The sequence below is a fragment of the Corapipo altera genome, unplaced genomic scaffold (assembly GCF_003945725.1).
Source record: "Corapipo altera isolate COAL_440 unplaced genomic scaffold, ASM394572v1 0, whole genome shotgun sequence".
Taxonomy (NCBI): domain Eukaryota; kingdom Metazoa; phylum Chordata; class Aves; order Passeriformes; family Pipridae; genus Corapipo; species Corapipo altera.
In genome coordinates, this window is record NW_020884872.1 from 70,329,807 (window position 1) to 70,347,695 (window position 17,889).

The 17,889-nt window shown below is 41.4% G+C and overlaps 1 protein-coding gene across 7 annotated transcripts in view; it reads right to left on the minus strand.

Annotated features, from left to right (window-relative positions):
* MTUS2 (microtubule associated scaffold protein 2) overlaps nucleotides 1-17,889 on the minus strand; it is a 248,111-nt gene that overhangs the window by 24,090 nt on the left and 206,132 nt on the right. For all 7 annotated transcript variants that reach the window (XM_027651676.1, XM_027651659.1, XM_027651651.1 and 4 more), the window contains one exon: nucleotides 1,642-1,708. In XM_027651676.1, the coding sequence (XP_027507477.1) occupies nucleotides 1,642-1,708 (67 nt within the window). The remainder of the gene's footprint in view (nucleotides 1-1,641; nucleotides 1,709-17,889) is intronic.

The following is a 17,889-nucleotide window of genomic DNA, read 5'->3' on the forward strand; positions in this document are numbered from 1 at the left end:
AGCTTATCTCCCTTCTGAAGCAGTACAGCTCAGCCTGCTCTTCTGGAGTATCTCGGGTTCTTACCAAAATTGTCTCCACATTTGCCATCGTGACCCAGTTCTGGGCAGAGGAGGTGTCTATTGCTGCATGGGCAAGGGCAATAGCAAGGTCAGGCAGTGCCATGATCTCCTGTTACTGAACATCCTACTCTGTGACCCCCAAACAGGCCTATTTGAATACAAATAGGGATTTGTATTCACTTCAGCTGTACAAACATGGTGTAAATGGAAGCAGAACTCTTCATCTCCAGCACTGAACCTTTCTTTCCTTCCTATGTCACTGCCACTTGAAAAAACACTCATGAAAATGAGCAAACCCACTCTGCTAGATTGAAGCAGAGCTTTCAAATGAGAAATGGATATTGAATGAAGAGCTTCAGATATGCCCTGCCTAAAGAATGTACCAACCAACCAAAAGTGGCTACAATTCCTCTTTGAGAGCTGTGGAGATCAGAGGATGGAGGAAGGCAGACATCAGGGAATAACTGCAAATGCTATTCTGCCATTCCTGCACTATATGTTGGTCATGGGGACAATAAAGCTCACTATGAAATGAAAGTCAGCCAAATAATTTCGGAGGGGTATATCAGGGAGTACAAGTGGATGGGTTTCAGAAAAGGGCTTTGCTCAGCTTTTCTGAAGTGGGTTGTCTTAGGCAAGGTGAAGACGAAGCACAGGAAGGATCTGCAGTTCTGCCCATCTCACAGGGGTTTGGCCTGAGCCTTCCTTTGCCAGCCAAGTCACCCTCTGTCCACTTGGCACAAGTGTTTACTGTATGACCCAGCAACTGGGCTTCCACATGAAGGGAAAGCTATGAAGTCCCCCCTATTCATAACTCCAGTCATTTGTGGTTCCAACACCTTTCGGTACCCAGGGTGTCCCCTGCCCCAGTGGTCCTTCTCTCCATTTGCCCTGGGGTAGATCAACCCTACATCATACTCATTCTGGGGAGATTCAAGCCCAAAAGAACTCAGCCTGTTGACTGAAGCCAGAGCAAAAGCCCACCTTCTCTCTCAGGAGTTGCAATATCTTTACACTCTCCCTGTCTCCCCTGTCTAGATCAGAAACCAAAAGGAAAAGTGATGTATGCAGATACACAGAGAATACACAGAACAAATGGGATGCATTGCTCTTCCTGTCTCCACCGGGAAGGGACCTTAGAGATATCAATAAGCAAGTTTGGAGCTTGGTGTCCTTCAGTTTGTATCTGAACTGCAAACCATGCAAATATTCATGATTAAGTGATGCATTCCTAGTCACCATGCACTGCAACAGTCTCAAGTTCCCACTTTTCATCATTATGCTTTGTCCTTGGCAGTGGTGATGTTTGAGAATGGAAGCTATGGATTTATGAAGAACAATTTCTCTAGTAAAGATGATGCACAACTAGCTCCAGCATGTGTGGTGATGGTCCCATCTCCACAGCAAAGAGGTAAAATCACGGTTCCCTGCAAAGCCACAAAACCCCTGGCCAGTAGGCTTCAGAAGACGCTTCATCACATGCATGCAGGTTCCCCACGATCAGGTCACAAATAATAATAATAACTGATTTTGTGTAAAGTGAGAAAATCACTTTGTTGTTACTTTTCTTGTACTACTTACCAACTTCATCCCTGATCTTTGCAAGCTCGACTCCTAACTCCTTTATTTTCACAAGGGCATTTTCATTCTGTTTAAGGAAAAAGAGAGAGAAGTATGTATAGTCCCCAGGTTTATCCCAGATAAGCACTTTCACGTGTTCATTTAGTAAAGCAGATTAGACTGATTCCTCAGATTTGTTTTAGGGGAGGGGAGTGGGATTATAATTAATTCATTCAGTTTTTAAATCAAGCTTAGGAACCATGACTCACTGGCTAGAAATACCCTGTACGTCTGTGAATACATGTACACACACTCACGTGCATAAAATACTCTATTTACTCCTATGTGTCCAAAAAGACATTTGTTTTTTTTATATCATATTTTGGTCAACCTGTGTACCATTTATGGCTGGACTGCATGTACAATATTGATTTATTAATTCTGTTAAAAGACTTTAATCTATTTATGTCTGCATTTAACCACCTCCAAACATAATAATATGCTCACACAGTCAAATCTGCAGAGCAGATAACTGTACTCACACCATTCTAGACATGGTGAGCATACCCATACAGACACCACTAATAACCTGATGTTCATGACTATTTCCACGTTTATTCCTGTGATTTCATTACCTGTAAAGAACAAGAGCTCCTTTCCTTGACTAGTCTCAAAAGAAATCCAAATACTTAAGGAAGTAAAATGCATGAATTAGCTAAAGGAAAATAAAAATATATTTACATTAGCAATGTTAAGGTGTTATTAATAAAATGAAAGGACTTTGACAGAAGATATCTGATGAGTGCTATACAAGCTGATAAAGAAAATTCTTAGGAAAACTCCATTGGAGTTTGATTTTCTCCAATAAATCTCAACAGAATGGTTCAATCATACGGGCACTTTAAATTGAGATGTATCCTGAATCATATTAGGAAGAAGATAAAAGAAGGTATCCTGCTGGGAAGTTCACTATTAGGAAAACTAGATCAGACTACTATAAATATGTTCCAGGTTAGAAAAGGTCAAGAATCCTAAAAGGATACTACAGAAAAGTTATATTCAAAAGAAAGGGCAGTGCAGTAGTAAATTGAATTACATGGAGTCCTAGAAACAAAATCTTTCAGTAATAAGCAAGCAAGGCTAACAAAAATATAGGACACAAAAAGGATTAGTTTGGCAGCAGGATACACAGCAGATAGGATAGCAAATTAGTTCTATATTACAAAAATGAAAGTGGAAAAATATTTCAGATCTTAATCTTTCTGTTTATTTTTCCTCATCTAATTTTTAACTCCGTTAAGAGAACTAAAACAGCTTTATTTCTGGTACTACCAGAATAATGGAATGTGGAATTTATATTAATCCTTTACTACTGCCGTCTTGGGAGGATTTCCACCAGATCCAAGGGACACACTTTCCAGAAAGTTTGCTGTAAACAGAGTAAGAAACTGAGCTGATTTGAGAGCCTTGAGAGCCTGAGGAGACTCAGATGATGTGGGCATCTTTCTTACTCAGTTATGGGAAGATACCAGGAGTGCAAGGCCTGGTTCCTCCAGTCAGTTCCATACCCTGCTGAGTAATGCACATGGGGCTGTGTGCCAGGACTGCAGTGTCCAGTCCCGACCAACTGCATTAGGCTCAGAATAAAATGATGTGCATTTTTTTTTTTTTCTAATTAGTAAAAAAGTTATGGAAAAAAAATTAAAAGGTCCAGATAAATACAGCCTGGTATGTTTAAAAAGCCAGATCTCTTCACACATATTCCCAAATCAGCAGCCTTACAGAGATAAGGTTTCCCCTTTTGGAGAATACCACTGCATCTGCCCACACTGTCTGTTTAACTCACTGGAGTAATTTTAAGAAGTGTTCTTGACAGATTGCCAGGACTTGGTGCCCTTGAAGGTGTCTGCACAGGGATATACTGGGTACAGGACTTGCAGATGGGGAGCACCCACTCAAATTACCAGGCTCCCACTATTCGAAACAAAAGCCACTTAAGCAAGAAAGCTCTGCACAAACCATTGCCAGAACCTACAGATAAGCAGAATTCAGTGGGATTGTTACTATTCTATTTGCATGAAGAAAATTAAAAGCAATTAAAAAACCCACATCCTAGGGGAAAAAAAGGGGTTTAGAATTTTGATCTCCCATTAGAAATATTATATTATGTTTTATTTTAGGTAAGGTTTGCCCTACCCTTGAGGACACTTGGTGGTGGGACCCTCGGTAGTGGGACCCTCTCCAAAAATGTAGAGAATTGCCATGGTGCCAGCTTAAAAATGCTATCCCATAACTCAAGGTCCAGCATGGACACCAATCTACCAGGAGAGTGGGCCTCAAGTCTGCCTCCCACCGTCCTGGGGCCGTGGTTTCCAGAGCAGCCCCTGAGGCTGACTCAAGCAGCTATATTGACATAGCTCAGGTGCCTTTGCTGTCATTAGACTGCCTTGCCAATACTTTTTGCATTGTATTTTATATTGGTTAGAGTGTCCTGTTTGCTCTTTGGGACTTCATATTTATGTCTCCTGGGAGGTTATATGTGCAAAGGTTGGCCTCAGTGCCAAGGCCTCAAGTAGTTCCTCTTTCTCAGAGTGTTCTTCTAGAGAGTAACAGTACATGAGTCCTTATCTTCCTCTTCTGCAAGAGAAGCAAGGTGCAGTTTTGGGTAATCATTGTATCAGCCTCCTGGGTTCCTGGATGCACAGTGAATTTACAAAAATCTCTGCCATCTTCTGTTACAGCAACCTGCTTTGTCAGTGTAACATGATAGGTTTGAACTGCACGTGTTCCTGCAGCAGTCTAAACATGACAGTAATGCAAAACGAAAAAGCCCCTACTTGTTATCATCGATGTGGCTCTGCAGATAACCAGCACTTCACTGTCAGTGCAACTAGGGAACTGGGAATGCCAGTGCTAAGGAAACCAAACATTACAGTAGAGCAAAACTGGATCAGACTTTGGAATGTAAAACTATCAGAGATAGCTGAGAATCATATATATCCAATGTCAAAACAACAAAGCAATTTGAAAATTCACAAGCACACAAGGAAAACTTTCCTCAAGCAAATGTATAAGAAACCAAATTAACAGGATATCCCATTGGGTTTATCAGTCTTCATTACTATTTATCTCAACAAAACATTTGAAAGGGAAGACAAGGTAAGCAGCTGCCCTCCCAATAGTTTTTTGTCTGACAGGCTCAACATACCAAAGGAGGTTTGTAGAGGTCCTGTACTAGGCCACCAGTTGGAGTTGAGCTACTGAGAGTTAGCAGCTAAGGGCCAAATCCAACTTAGGTTTAAAAAGGTTCAGCGATCATACTAGCGACACAGTTGTTTCCAGTAGGTGAAAAGGTCAGAGACACTGTAAGGAGATTGTGCAAATATCCAGCATTTTAGGGCTGCAGTTACATGGAAAGGGAGAAAAAAAAAATCCCTTTGATGTGATCTGGAATTTATTTTTTTCTGGTCAAATTGTGAAACCAAAACAGTGGGTTTTGTACGAATTAAAATGTTGCACTTATTTTTCATGTACTTTTAATGAATGATGGGTTTCAGTACTTCTTGGAAAAATGATGACAAAGGTCTTCTGTTGCTGCATCTCAAGAAATTACTCTGATGCTGAAGTAATTTTCATAAAATAAAATTACACTCATGACAGACATGAAGAAAACCTTCTTCCTCATTCCAGAACTCTCCAATATAATGGTTGAGTCTTGCGTCTGGAATGTGCCCCATCTCCTCAGACAGAAAGAAAAATAGAATAGGTAGAATGATATGTTTGCTCTGTGTTTAAACTACTGTCTGTTGAACAGAAGACGCAGTAGCAACTCTTTTTCATATGATCAGCTTTATAACACAGAATTCCCAATATTTCTCCTGTGAAAGGTTTGACGTCAGACTGCATTTCAGTAAGTGAAACAGACACTGAAAATGGCACTTGTGTATTCTCTGTTCAACTCAAAACACCCTGAGGGTAGACTGAGGCATGACTTATATTGGTGAAATTTCCAAGCAGCTCCAGAAAACCTGGTATGTAGTCAGGCAGGTAGCCAGAGACATAGGAAGGAAACATGAATTAATCCAATTAAATAACACTGGCCAAAAGTTAACAGTGTATTAAGAAAATAAATCAGCAGAATTTAGATATAACTGCATGTGAGGACCTAGAAAAATAACTTGGAAAAAATATGAGTCTGAGGATGGGTAAGATGCTGGTGTTGTCCAAACAGATTAAGAAGAGAAGTAGTGATGAAGGCTTGGGGGCAGAGGCTGGATATCTGAAGATGTCTCTGCTCTAGATGATCTTCAAAGGTCTCTGCTTCAGTTGCACAGTTTCAGCTGACAGGCAAGATATCCTTGAGGAGACATCATCAGGGAGACAGGTCAAGATTTTACTTTGGACCAGGAATAATTGTGAGGTGGGGAGATTTGCCTTAGAGTCTCCTCTGAGAACTACAAACTACCTGAGAGATACTAATTAATTAGAAATGCTAATTAACTAAACCTCCAGGTGCTTTTTAAAAATAGGTAAGTAATAGTAGATCCATTGTAGAAATGGAATGGGTCAGATGAGGCAAGGAACATCAGAAAATTGCCCAGACCCACACAGGGTCCGCAGCTGGGAAGTAAACCTAGGAAGTTAACTTCACAAATTTACATGTGTCTCCACCCTGTCAACTTTCATGTTTGCACATATTTAAGGTCTAAATGTATGTACAATGTCTTCACAAACACTTCTCAGTTCTCTGCAATACCTCCTAAAAAATGCACTGCACAGAGATGCTCTATGGCACTTGTTATTAAAACTGTTCCTCCAGAACAGCTTTTCTGTATCCGAAGCTTTCAAAATATTAAAAAAAAATGCTGACCTGCAAATGGTGCTTAGTCACTGTTGCTTTATTTAGATTTCCCTGTGGCAAGGTCTTATATAAAAAATTGGAAAGAGAATCATATACATTGAGAATTCTCTTGTACCAATAAATATTTCAGATGATACCTGTAAAAGCAATAACTGAATCCCACTGCAGCTGATGCTCAAAATTATCTATAGTCTTCCTTCAAAAAAGAAGTGCTTTAACATTGCTGTTCAATCATGTTGTCAGGTAATCCTCCCTCATAACATTCTTTAGGTTTAGGTTAAAGTTCACAAGCACCTAGATATACCCCAGTGACCGCTATATTTGACAAGTTTTATATTAACCCACACATTTTTTCTTAACCTAGTTAGTAGCACTTCTCAAGCTATATTTGAACATATTATTAGTAAATGGGAGACACTACCAGTTTTTCATTTCATGTAGTAGATTAATATTTTAAAAAGCCAAACTCTAACAGAATATACTTCACAAATACCTGTTGCTGCCAAGATATTTTCTATCAAGCATATTAATTGCATATATTCATTCGCTCACTCTTCTGTATGTACTTAAAATCCAGGTAAATTCCCAGAAGAATAGTGGGAAAAGCTATGTGTTTGAAATGTCCCACAACTTCTCTTGCATATGTTATTTTCCTGCTGACTGTAGCTACATAGTTACCTCTGCACTGGCATTTGTTACATGACCCATTTTGATGCCTAGGTATTTGTTTGATTTAGATTCACCCGGACATAAGAAAAAAAAAGGTAGTTTTGTCTTGTTTCACTTCTCCTAGATTGGAGGATCAATATTCTGTCAGAGAGGAGGATTGTTGGAGAGGTAAAACCTTAGGACAGCTATAGGCTGAATAATGCCTCTTCAAACTTTAAAACTCTGTGCAAGTTTCCTTTGTAACTTGCACTCCGCATGGCTATTAAAAATGCATGAAAAGCAGAGCAAGATATCAAGCCGACTGTTGCTACAGAAGATGCCAAAGGTCCCTCCTTGCTTCATAAGCATCCAATCCTTACATTTACACTGCAGGATAAACTTATGTAAGGCACTGCAGTGCATGAGAAAGCGACAGTTAGACCTGTCCCTGGTGAAGGGGAGATCACCACGCTGTAAACAAGCCAAGCATCGGTCCCCTCTCCGCCACCCTGGATGCGCACATGCCACCGACACCAGCGAGCAGCAGCCAGCACAGGCTCTATCACGTCTACTTTTCTTCCCTTTCACGAAAGGATAAAAAGAGGCAAAAGTACCGTCTCGTCCTCGCACCGAACGGGGGGGAAACATGTGGAGCAGCATTTGCCCATCCTGGCAGGACCGCCACCCGCCGGACTGCCACCCGCCGGACTGCCGCCAGCCTGACACGGAGCCAGAGGATGAGCCCCGAACAGTGACACTGGCAGGAAGGGATGTCGCGTCCCCGCACGCCGAGGCTGGCCAAGGGGACTTGTCGACCTGAAGCGTCCCGGGGCGCCGGGGGATGCCGGGGTCGAGGGTGAGGAGCCGGGAGCGGGGCAGGGACGGTGTCGCCGAGCCGGCGGCTGCTGCGGCCCGGCGGGTGCGGAGTGGCGGAGCCGGCGGCGCCTTCGCCTCCCGCGGATCGCTGCCCGCTCCCCGCCCCGCCGGAGCACCGCTGCTCGCCCGCTGGCTCGGGCCTCTCCCGAAAGAGAGCGGTCGGTTGCTTCGGCTGGCAAAGGCTTGCCCAGAGCAGGGCACGTCCAGCAGCGCCATCGCAGGGACGTGCCGGGGTGGGGGACGGCAGGGACGGGGTTTGAAACTTCGCAGCGACATCCCCAAACGTGCTGAAATCCCAGAGTGAGCCTGGGCTCTCAGCCAGGGCGACTCTGGTTTCTCATCTTCCGGCCGCATTCACAGCCACTGATCACCATAGTCCCCGTCTTCCGTGTCCGCTCGGATGGTGCCTTTAACGCGAACGTCCCCGGGCTACTCTCCGCACCGCTCCCTAATCCACGGCTCGGCGCGAGCCGGGCAGCGGGGCTGCGGTGCCGGCGGACGGCGGCTCTGCCGCACTGGATCCCGTCCCGGCCGCCCTGCTGGCTCTGCGGCTGAGCACAGCTGCCCGCGGTGCTGCGCGGCCCCGCGGCGCGGGGGCTGCTGCCAGCGGGGCGGGACAGGGGACGGGGCCCCGCTTCCAGCGGTCTGCTCTCCCCGAGTGGGTCCACTGGTTCGTCCGCGGGCCGTGCGAGATGTCCCCCCGAGCGTTCCCCAGTCTCCCGAGACGGTCTGATCGCCCCGTAAGGACTACCCCTGAAGTCGTTTATTTAAATCTCGAGAAAGATCGACCTTTCTGGATCTAAGTGACTCCTTGTGATTGGAAAAACACAGACCTCTGCAACGTACCTAGAGACTTCTGTAATCCCGAGGGCTGGGATAATTTTTTGACCATGTATATGTGTATATAAACCACATAATTTAACATACCCCTAACCTGTATATATACACATAGTGGTGCATATGTCTGATCTGTATCCATGTGCCCAATGGGTACATATTTTCTTGTCCAGACACAGGGCATGGAGATGCAGCAGCCTCACCTTTCCTGGGCTCTTGCCCCTGGCATGAAATATTTTCCTCTAAAAACTTGCATTAAAGATAATACTGGAAAAAGGCAAAACAGTTCAATGACTCGCACTCAAGGTGTTCATGCTGCAAATGCCTATTTAAACCAGAAACCCATTATTTTCCTGAAAGCCAAACCACTACCAAACATACAGAAAAACTGCATTATCCTTAAAGCTGAAACAGCTCTGTCTTCTGATAGGAAAGATGCTCAGATCTGTGCCTTTCTGAACAGGAGGGGGTTTTTTAATTGTATGTCCTACTGTAACAGGTGATGCACAAAGTGATTTTGAAAATAGTAAGAAACAACAAGAATGTCCAGCAAAACTATTAAATTACATTTAAATGCTCAGGTAACTGTCTGGTTCATGCCAATATCTTATTCTCTACCCTTCCTCAGCCCTGCCAGGGATTCAAGCGGAGTTTCGGAATATCACAGTCAAGTAACTAAAAACAAACAAACCCAACAATAATGACACAGAAACCCCAACAAACAAACAAACAAAAATCAAACACCAGACCAAACCAAATTAAAAATCTCACTCAACATGCATGTGTTTTGTGTTCAAGATCTAACTTTACAGTATATGAAAATTAATTTGGTTGGCTACTGAACAGCTACAGAATGAAGGTAAAAAGACTTCCTTGTATGGTGAAATCTTTTTATCCTCACTGTAGAAGCTTCTTTTTTGCCACACAACCTGAAGTCTGTGATTTGGATCTTTTACAGTCCAAATCCTGACTGGAAACTTTTTAACTGCCATAGACAAAATAAAATATTCCCATTTAGAGACGAATTGCCATAGCCATTTCTCTGAGTTGGCCATTAGAACTATAGTATTTAGACAAACGTGTCTGACTATCAGGCAGGGAAAATAAAACCTTGTAATTATTCCTTTTGTCATACTTTTAAATTGAAGTACACATCTTTTTCAATCACTTCACTAATAATGGGAGATTTGTTGTTTGCGTGTGATGATAAGTCTAAGATAGAGTTTAGCTAGCACCACTTTAGTACCACTTAAGCACTAAACTGGAAAATAAAATATTTAAGTGAAACTTAAATTAAGCAGAAGTCATGGCTTGTCCTTCTGGCTAGGGTGCATTGAGGCCAATTTGGGATTGATAAGAAATAAGGATGTGATGGGTGAATTCCTGGGCTCTTTGGTCAGCTTAGATCCTTTTGGAGAAAGTGAACCCAAACTCATTCAGTTTAAATTAAGCCTCATCTTGCAGGTCAAGGTGTGTAGCATTAAGGTGAGAAAAGACTCAAGCCTAGAAAGCAAATGGAAAATGGAACTATTTTAAAGAGCAGTTCCTCAGTCAAATGCATAAACAAGGATGATGAAGAAAGAATTCAGGAGGGGTCTCTGTGGTGAGAGTATGATTACAGATTGGAGGTAGGTCACTATGTGGAGGACTCTGAACACACACTTGCAGGCATCAATGTCTAGGGGATTAAGGATATAGAAATGGGAATGAACATAGCTGAGAGAGGAGCAAAACTCAGCAAAACAGGCATATCAGGGAGAGGACAATTCCTATACCCAAATTTTATGAGAACTGGTACCTTAAAAAACAGGTTCAAACCATGCTTTTTAACTTATCAACTCTTAAATTTAAAATGCTAGAGCCATCTACCTGATTTCAGTGGCATGCGGCACTTGGAACAAATACTGAGAGGAATAATACATTTTAAAAAAGTGTCAAGCATAACAAAGCACCAAAGACAGACAGATCCCACTCCAGTTCAGACTGATGTTTTTGTACACCAAAAGAATTTTTTATATTTTTAGATGAGGGTAATATGTAATTCCTACCTACTGGGGACCCAGTAACTTCATATTTGCTGCCAAACACAATATTGCTCATTAGGCTGGGAAAGATGGGGAGTTGCTGAAGAAGTATTAAGCAGGGAGGGCAAGGAGTTGCAGTAAATGGAACTATTGGGCTGAGTGGAGATAATTAATGGAGCTGTTCAAAGATCAATCCTTGGAGCAAGTTATGTTGTTCGCTTATGACCCTGGTCAAAAATTAGTGAGGGCTAATGAGATGCTGGGATGCACTGTCTGTCAAGGGAGAGTCAAAATACAATGCTTTTCAAGGATGATATGTAGGGCTATAGTAGTGGTCATGGGAGGAAATACAGAATACTGAGAAGTTCAAGGTCCTGGTCACAGGGACAAATAATAGGAAATTCAAGTAGAAGATGGAAACTCAACAGCTGTAAATAACAGCAAAAAAAAAAAAAAAAAAAAGAATGTTGCTTATCCAGTCATAGGATGACTAAGAACTATATCTATGGTACAGTTCTGAATAGAGTAAACACAATCTTAGGTTCTAGGAAGACTAACAGGGAAGTCTAAATGCCTTATGAAAAGCCACAGGGAGACTTCACCTGAAACCTCACACAGTTCTGGTCATCTGTGTTTTGTGGATAGCAGTTCTGATGCAGTGAATATGTAGCCTACACTACTGCAGAGGTGTCACGTAAGTACACATCTGCCTAAGGAAACAGTAAAGTTGAAAAATGATAGCTTTCTATAAATACATCAGGGAGGGGAACATTGGGAGAGGGAGAAGCACTTAAAGGTCAAAAAAAAATATTACATAAGAATAAAAGGGTGTAAATGTGGGCAAAGTCACAAAACTTTCCTAAACAGACCTCTGGCAGGAACAGAGGAAAAAATAATTACTTTTAAACAGAAATTTGATAATTTTAGGGAAGAAGCTATAGGATTTGCTTGTTGGCAACAGGAAGAGACTGGATTTGATGACCTGGGATGAACTTTGCTAGCCTTTCCTATCCATTCAGTACTGCTTGTCTGTGCATTGTTGCCAGTATATTGCTACGCATTTTGCTGATGGTCCACATCCAAAATGTGAATGTGCCTCTGCCAAACTGGATTGCATGAAACTCTGTCCCAGCAGAGTTTTGGCTCACATTGCCCTTCAAGGTAGAAAGAAGAGGTCTGTGGATAAGACAGAGATCAACAGGGGCTGAAAAAAACTGTGCTGTTAAGGTAAAAAACACCTTACATGGAAGTTGCAGTTTTTATTTCATTATTTGAACAGAAAATACAGATAAGTTCTACAAAGAAAGTTCCTTGTTATGTATAGAATCAGCAACAAGTATAAGAAGAGTAAGTCTGTTAAAAGTGTTAAAAAGAGATTTTAAAACATAAAAATAGTTGCACACCACAAGTGACTTAACAGGGTATGTTTTAAAACATTTATTGACTTCAGTGAAAACACAATGTAGTTAGTACCTCACAGGGTAAAAGTGCCTGGGTAATTACAGCCCAAAGAAGACATCTACGTTTTCCTAAATGTCCCAGAGGATGCTTAGTCTGTAAACAACCTATCCTAATGGTAAAGAGGCGCCATGGGCAGCAATTTTTTCCTTTAGTGGCAGAATCAACACTACCCTCCATGAAACACATAATACACTTCCTACTTACTGTCCAAGCAATTTCAATATTCCACATCTATCTGAACTAAATTGGGAGAGGTAGGGATAAATTAGCCATATTTTATAATTTCCTAAGGCCCCCAAATGGGACACTTTATTCTCTTTAACTCCATAATGGTCTTTATGTTTCAGTGGATACACCCTGCTATACAGAGAATAAACAATAAATTGTTTCATCAGGGTTCTATACATATATTCTAACATATATGAGAAGATTGGGATTCCTAAATATTAGTATCTGATATTTCCCTATTTTATGGAGGTTGGCTAACCTTTCTGGGAGTGATAGTGCTTTCCCTGGATCTTTGCAGTGCTGGTTCGCAAAGATTTGGCAAGTGTGAAGATGGAGATCTTTGGAGAATGAAAAATGGGAACGAAGTCTTGGGAAAGCTCTGGGAGATAAAGGTAGTAACGCTGTACTATGTGTGTCACTGAGTAGGAGAATCCTCAAGTGAACTGCATACTATTCATCCTTTATGAAACACTGGAAATGCTTGCTGAGGGGCATAGCATGTGAAGTACGTCAAACAAATATTTAACTTAATTTGAATAGATAACAGTCTGAGGGCATGAGAGCAAAAGACAGCACAGGAAACATGAAGGGATGCAAATATGTTTGCAAGAGGACTGCCAGTTCTAGGAATAAGTTATCAAGAGTATCCAGTGCTTATGGAAATAAACATAGGAGACTAGGAGAAAGTTGGAGACAGTGGTTACAAGTGAGGACCACAAGGACTGAAGAAAACACCATAGGAATACAGAGAGAGATAATGGGGAGAGAAGGCTGAGGTGGGGCATACTACAAGTTCAAAAACTGCTTCACTTGATTCTGCAGATAGCATTTCAGAGGACAAAGAAATATGCTGTGGAGAAGGGAGACAAGAAACAGTAGACTACAGGAATGAGGAGATAAGGAGAGACGGGAAGGTCAGATTCTGATTATGTGGTGCATAACTGAGACTCTGCAGCTTTTGTGACGTCTCAACTCTCAAGAGTGATGGATAAGTCAGGATATTGGCAACTGCCACCTCCTGGCATTCTCTGCAGTCAACAGTGAGAGGTGGCTGTGACACCAACATAAGCACCTCCAAAGGATGGTGTGAGGAGAAGCCTGCTTGGCAGCATTCAGTGAGGGTCAGCATTTTGTCTAAGGCAGTGCCGAGGCATGATAGAACAAAGCTATTCCAGTAATGCATTTTGAACAGGAGGCCCAGAGGATGATTAAGTGCTGTGCCACGAATTATCATTCATGACAAAGATGGGAGAGCAAGGCAGGCAGAAGGGACATCCAGCACTGCTTATGTGATTATCACAACCTATTTCTCTGCACATACTCTTTTCAAAACTGTTAGTTACAGTTTGTGTGACATAATATGCAGGTGGAATTCCACAGAATTTTGATATCTACAAGACAGAAGTTAAGTACACTGACAGAATTGCAGACAATCGGGGAGACTGAATTTATTTTTCAATAAACCAAGCATGGACCTCAAAGACTGCAATGCATTTATTATCAGTATTGTTAATTCTTCAATTCTGCATACAGTGTAATTTGAAAACACTCTCAACTAGTCCTAAATTCTCTTTCCAATTTCACTTTTTGAAATTGGTAGTCACATTATATTTCCATGAATGCTTGAAACCAATGAAGATGACTGTTGCTGTCAAAGGAAGTGATTTCATCTTCCCCTCTCCTGATCACTTTTTTCGTCTCAGTTTCCTTCCTTACAGACACACAAGTGTTTGTGCAGTGAATTAGATTGGGATTAAACCTAACGGAGTGAGAAAGTGGTGAATTTGAGGAGAGTCAACCTTGCTAGAGCAGGATCAGCTTCCCCAGGACAAGGAATGGAGTTCACACTGCTCTCAGCTGTGAGGAAAGTCCTATCACAAGCCCCTGAACCCTAATCTTGTCAGACTGAAAACCACAGAAATACGAAGAGAAAATACATTCACTAGTACATTTCATCTTCCTTGTTGGAGGTGCATTGAAGTTTTCTCTGACGCAGCTCTATTGTCAGTAGCACAATTCTCCACATTGCACTTCAGACATATACATGTAGAACATCGTCTTCAGGTTGAAGTTGTTATTTTTGTTCTTACCTAACTTAAAAAAATGATTCCGAAATCTAACACAGTGATTTTGAGACTTCTGAAGACGGGAGCAGTCAGTCATGAGTTTCAGCTAGATGATTTGGTTAGAGCTGAAAGTCATGCCAGATGTCCCCTGGATGGCAATTTCCCTTGGATTTACAGTAAGGTTTCATATTTTGCATATTACTCAGTATCATGACGTTTTAATGATCCTCAGGCAACTTATATGGAAGCAAACATTTTTTTACATAGTTTTTCAATTATACAATTATGTCATTGCATAATTAGATGAATAGAATATTTACTCTAGAATTTAACAATTTAACATGGACTATACGTTCTCTGTTTCTCAAGCAAGAGAGCCCAGCCAGCTGACCAATTTTTTAATTCAGTTCTCATATACAAGGAATGTGAGGAACTAAACAGAATCCTTCAGACTTTTGTTATTTCTGCTAGAGTAGCCTTATATTTATTTTAATGTCAGTAGCTTGTAAGGCCATGGATTAAAATGCACGAGAGAACAATACTTTATTAGTATGTTTCCTAGCTCTTGTTGTCTGGAACAGTACAAAGGAAGCATTTGCAGAGAATTCCAAATGAACTAATTCTTGCTGACAAGGAATTCATGTCTTCTCATACGAAATATCCTTTATACACCAAGATCACAAGGAAAAATGCATGTTTTCACTGAACTCCTCACCTGCCCTCTACCCAAGAATGTATCCCCTGCAAGGCTGTTTCTAAATTCCAAACCTCTCAGTAGCTGGAAGCAGATGGCCATTCTCTTAAATCAACTTTGCAGAGAAATGTTCTCTTCTTCTCCCAACAAACAGGGAATCTCCCCTCTTCCACTCCTGAGTTGTTCTGGACCAAAGCCAATGACAACTCCAAGCTGCTGTATTTTAAGGCCAAGCAGAGCAAGGGACATCCTGCAACAGTAATGTCAGTGACAAAAAATTCCAGCAGCTTTACATGAACCAAGTTCCTCCTATAAGGAAGATTCTCAGTGCTCTGCTAAGAGGAACAGTACTTACTAATAGTAATAAGAATCCAATCTATCAGTTGTGGTCTTGGGATGTTTTCATACAAAGAAAACCTAACTCAGATGATTTTTAGAACTTATTTTAAAAATGCATCATTTATATTAATTCCTCTGTAGTTAGAGTTGGTTTTAAGAAGGAACCATAATAAATAGTTCTCAAATCACCTTCTGAAATTATAATGTGCAAGAAGTGATTGTAGGAAGCAGCATTTGAATCAGATCTCAGGGGTGAGAGCAAGGCCAAGGAATTCCAGGAGTATTGCAGTTGAAACTTAGAGTTGACTTCTGGAACCAGACAGCTCAGACCTGAAAGGGAGGTTAAGCGAGAGACAGATTGTGCTTTGGTATCTGATTCAAAAGCATAGCAACATGTCTTTGGATGTCTGTGAGGACATAGAAGGAGTATCTAGTAGATATACTTTCCACTTGAAAGAATAGCAAAAATGTCAAAGTCCTTGGAACATAATAATTACCATTTATATATATCTTTCAGTCATGGTCCATCTAATCTAGATCCTGCATCAAGATGTGATTATTGCCAGAAACTTCAGAAGATGCAAGTAACTCTGCATTAGAGAGTGCAATGAAAAGCTGTTCTGCATGGAAAACTCATTTTAACATCTATCTGAAAAGGCTTCCAACCTCAAAATAGGTATCTCCCCTCTAACACCCATTGTATCATGAAATATTTTATGTCCAGATATTCTTGCTGCCAACAGATCTTTGTAGAATTTAAGGACAAAGGACAAAGGGGTGGTTCAATCAAATAACATGATTTTTGTATCATGGGACATGACATTTTACACAGTTACTGTTCTATAACTATATTGGATGAAAGCATCCCCTCTACAAAGGCATCCATTGGCAAACTGCAGACATGAAGGTCTGGAGTTGCTTTCTCTTCTCCCAGTGGTTTGTTCTAATAACTAATCATCTCTACTCCTAAAGGTCTGTGTTTCTTTCATGTGTTGAAGCAGTTTCTGCTAAACTTTCCCCTGTTAGAGGAAAGAGCTTTCTGGTACACAGAAAACACTTGTTATGGGGACCGTTCTGCTCTGGACTCAACCCATTTTGTCCTTTTTTACAAAGAAAATCAGCTGCGCTCTGCTATTTATCACAGCAGAGGATTTTTCCAGATCTCACAGTTGCTTGTTGCTCTCCTCTGTTTCCTCCCTATTTTTTCATTATTTCTAAAGTGTGAGCACCAGTGCTAAATGTCATATATTCCGTATCAGTCTCCCCAGTGCTGAATGTGTAGATGTTATCAACCCCTTACTTCTACTTGCTATGTCTCTGCTTACTCACCCCAAGATCTTGACAGTTTTTCATAACACATGTTCACAACAGGAGCTCACACTGATTTGTGCTGACAGCAGAAACTCTAATTACTTCTGGAGTTGCTCCCTTACAGCTGACGCCCAGAACGTGGTTCTGTAGGCATGACCTGTATTCTGCATTTACATTTATTCATTAACATCTGGTTGCATTTCAACACATTTTGTTTGAACGGACTCAGCTCCCTTGATCCAAATCACTCCATATTATTGACAGGTCCAAACACTCTCTCTGAGCCAGGCTCTCTGTGTGATTAGTATCAGTCAGAATTGCGGGGGTGAAGGGAAGAAGTCTTGGGCTTTGCTTTGCACAGAGGGAAGTCAGGATTGTACTGAAAGACAGCTCCAGGCAGAGCTGGTTTTAGCCTGGCTTTGCTGCATCCATCACTCCTCAAAACTGAAGCAGTGGGAATATGAGCACGTTGGTTTTATATGCTCAAAGTGTAGGCAGATTGCAGTCCGCTAATCAAATATGTGGGTCTCTAGCTGCTAGAATCTGTAACCACAATCCACATGGACTGCAATGGGGATATGAAATTGTACCTGAAGAACTGAAGATCAAATAAGAAATCCAATTATAAAGAAAGTGATGCTTTTCTGTCCGAATGTCTATATGAGAGGTTTTTGCAGATGTGGCACACAGTCTTGAAATGCTTAAGGTAAGAATAGCAATCATAGTCTATCTGTATTTTCAAGCCTTGCTTTGCACTGGAACAACCTCACATTTGCAAGGAATTTTCATCAACAGGGAAAGTTCCACTACAATGCCACAAAATCCCTCTCGCACATCAGGTCAGAATGCGTCTGCTGATGGATCTACATAAGAAGACTTAGGATATTTACACTCTTGCCCCCCAGGATTGCAACAGTAATTTTG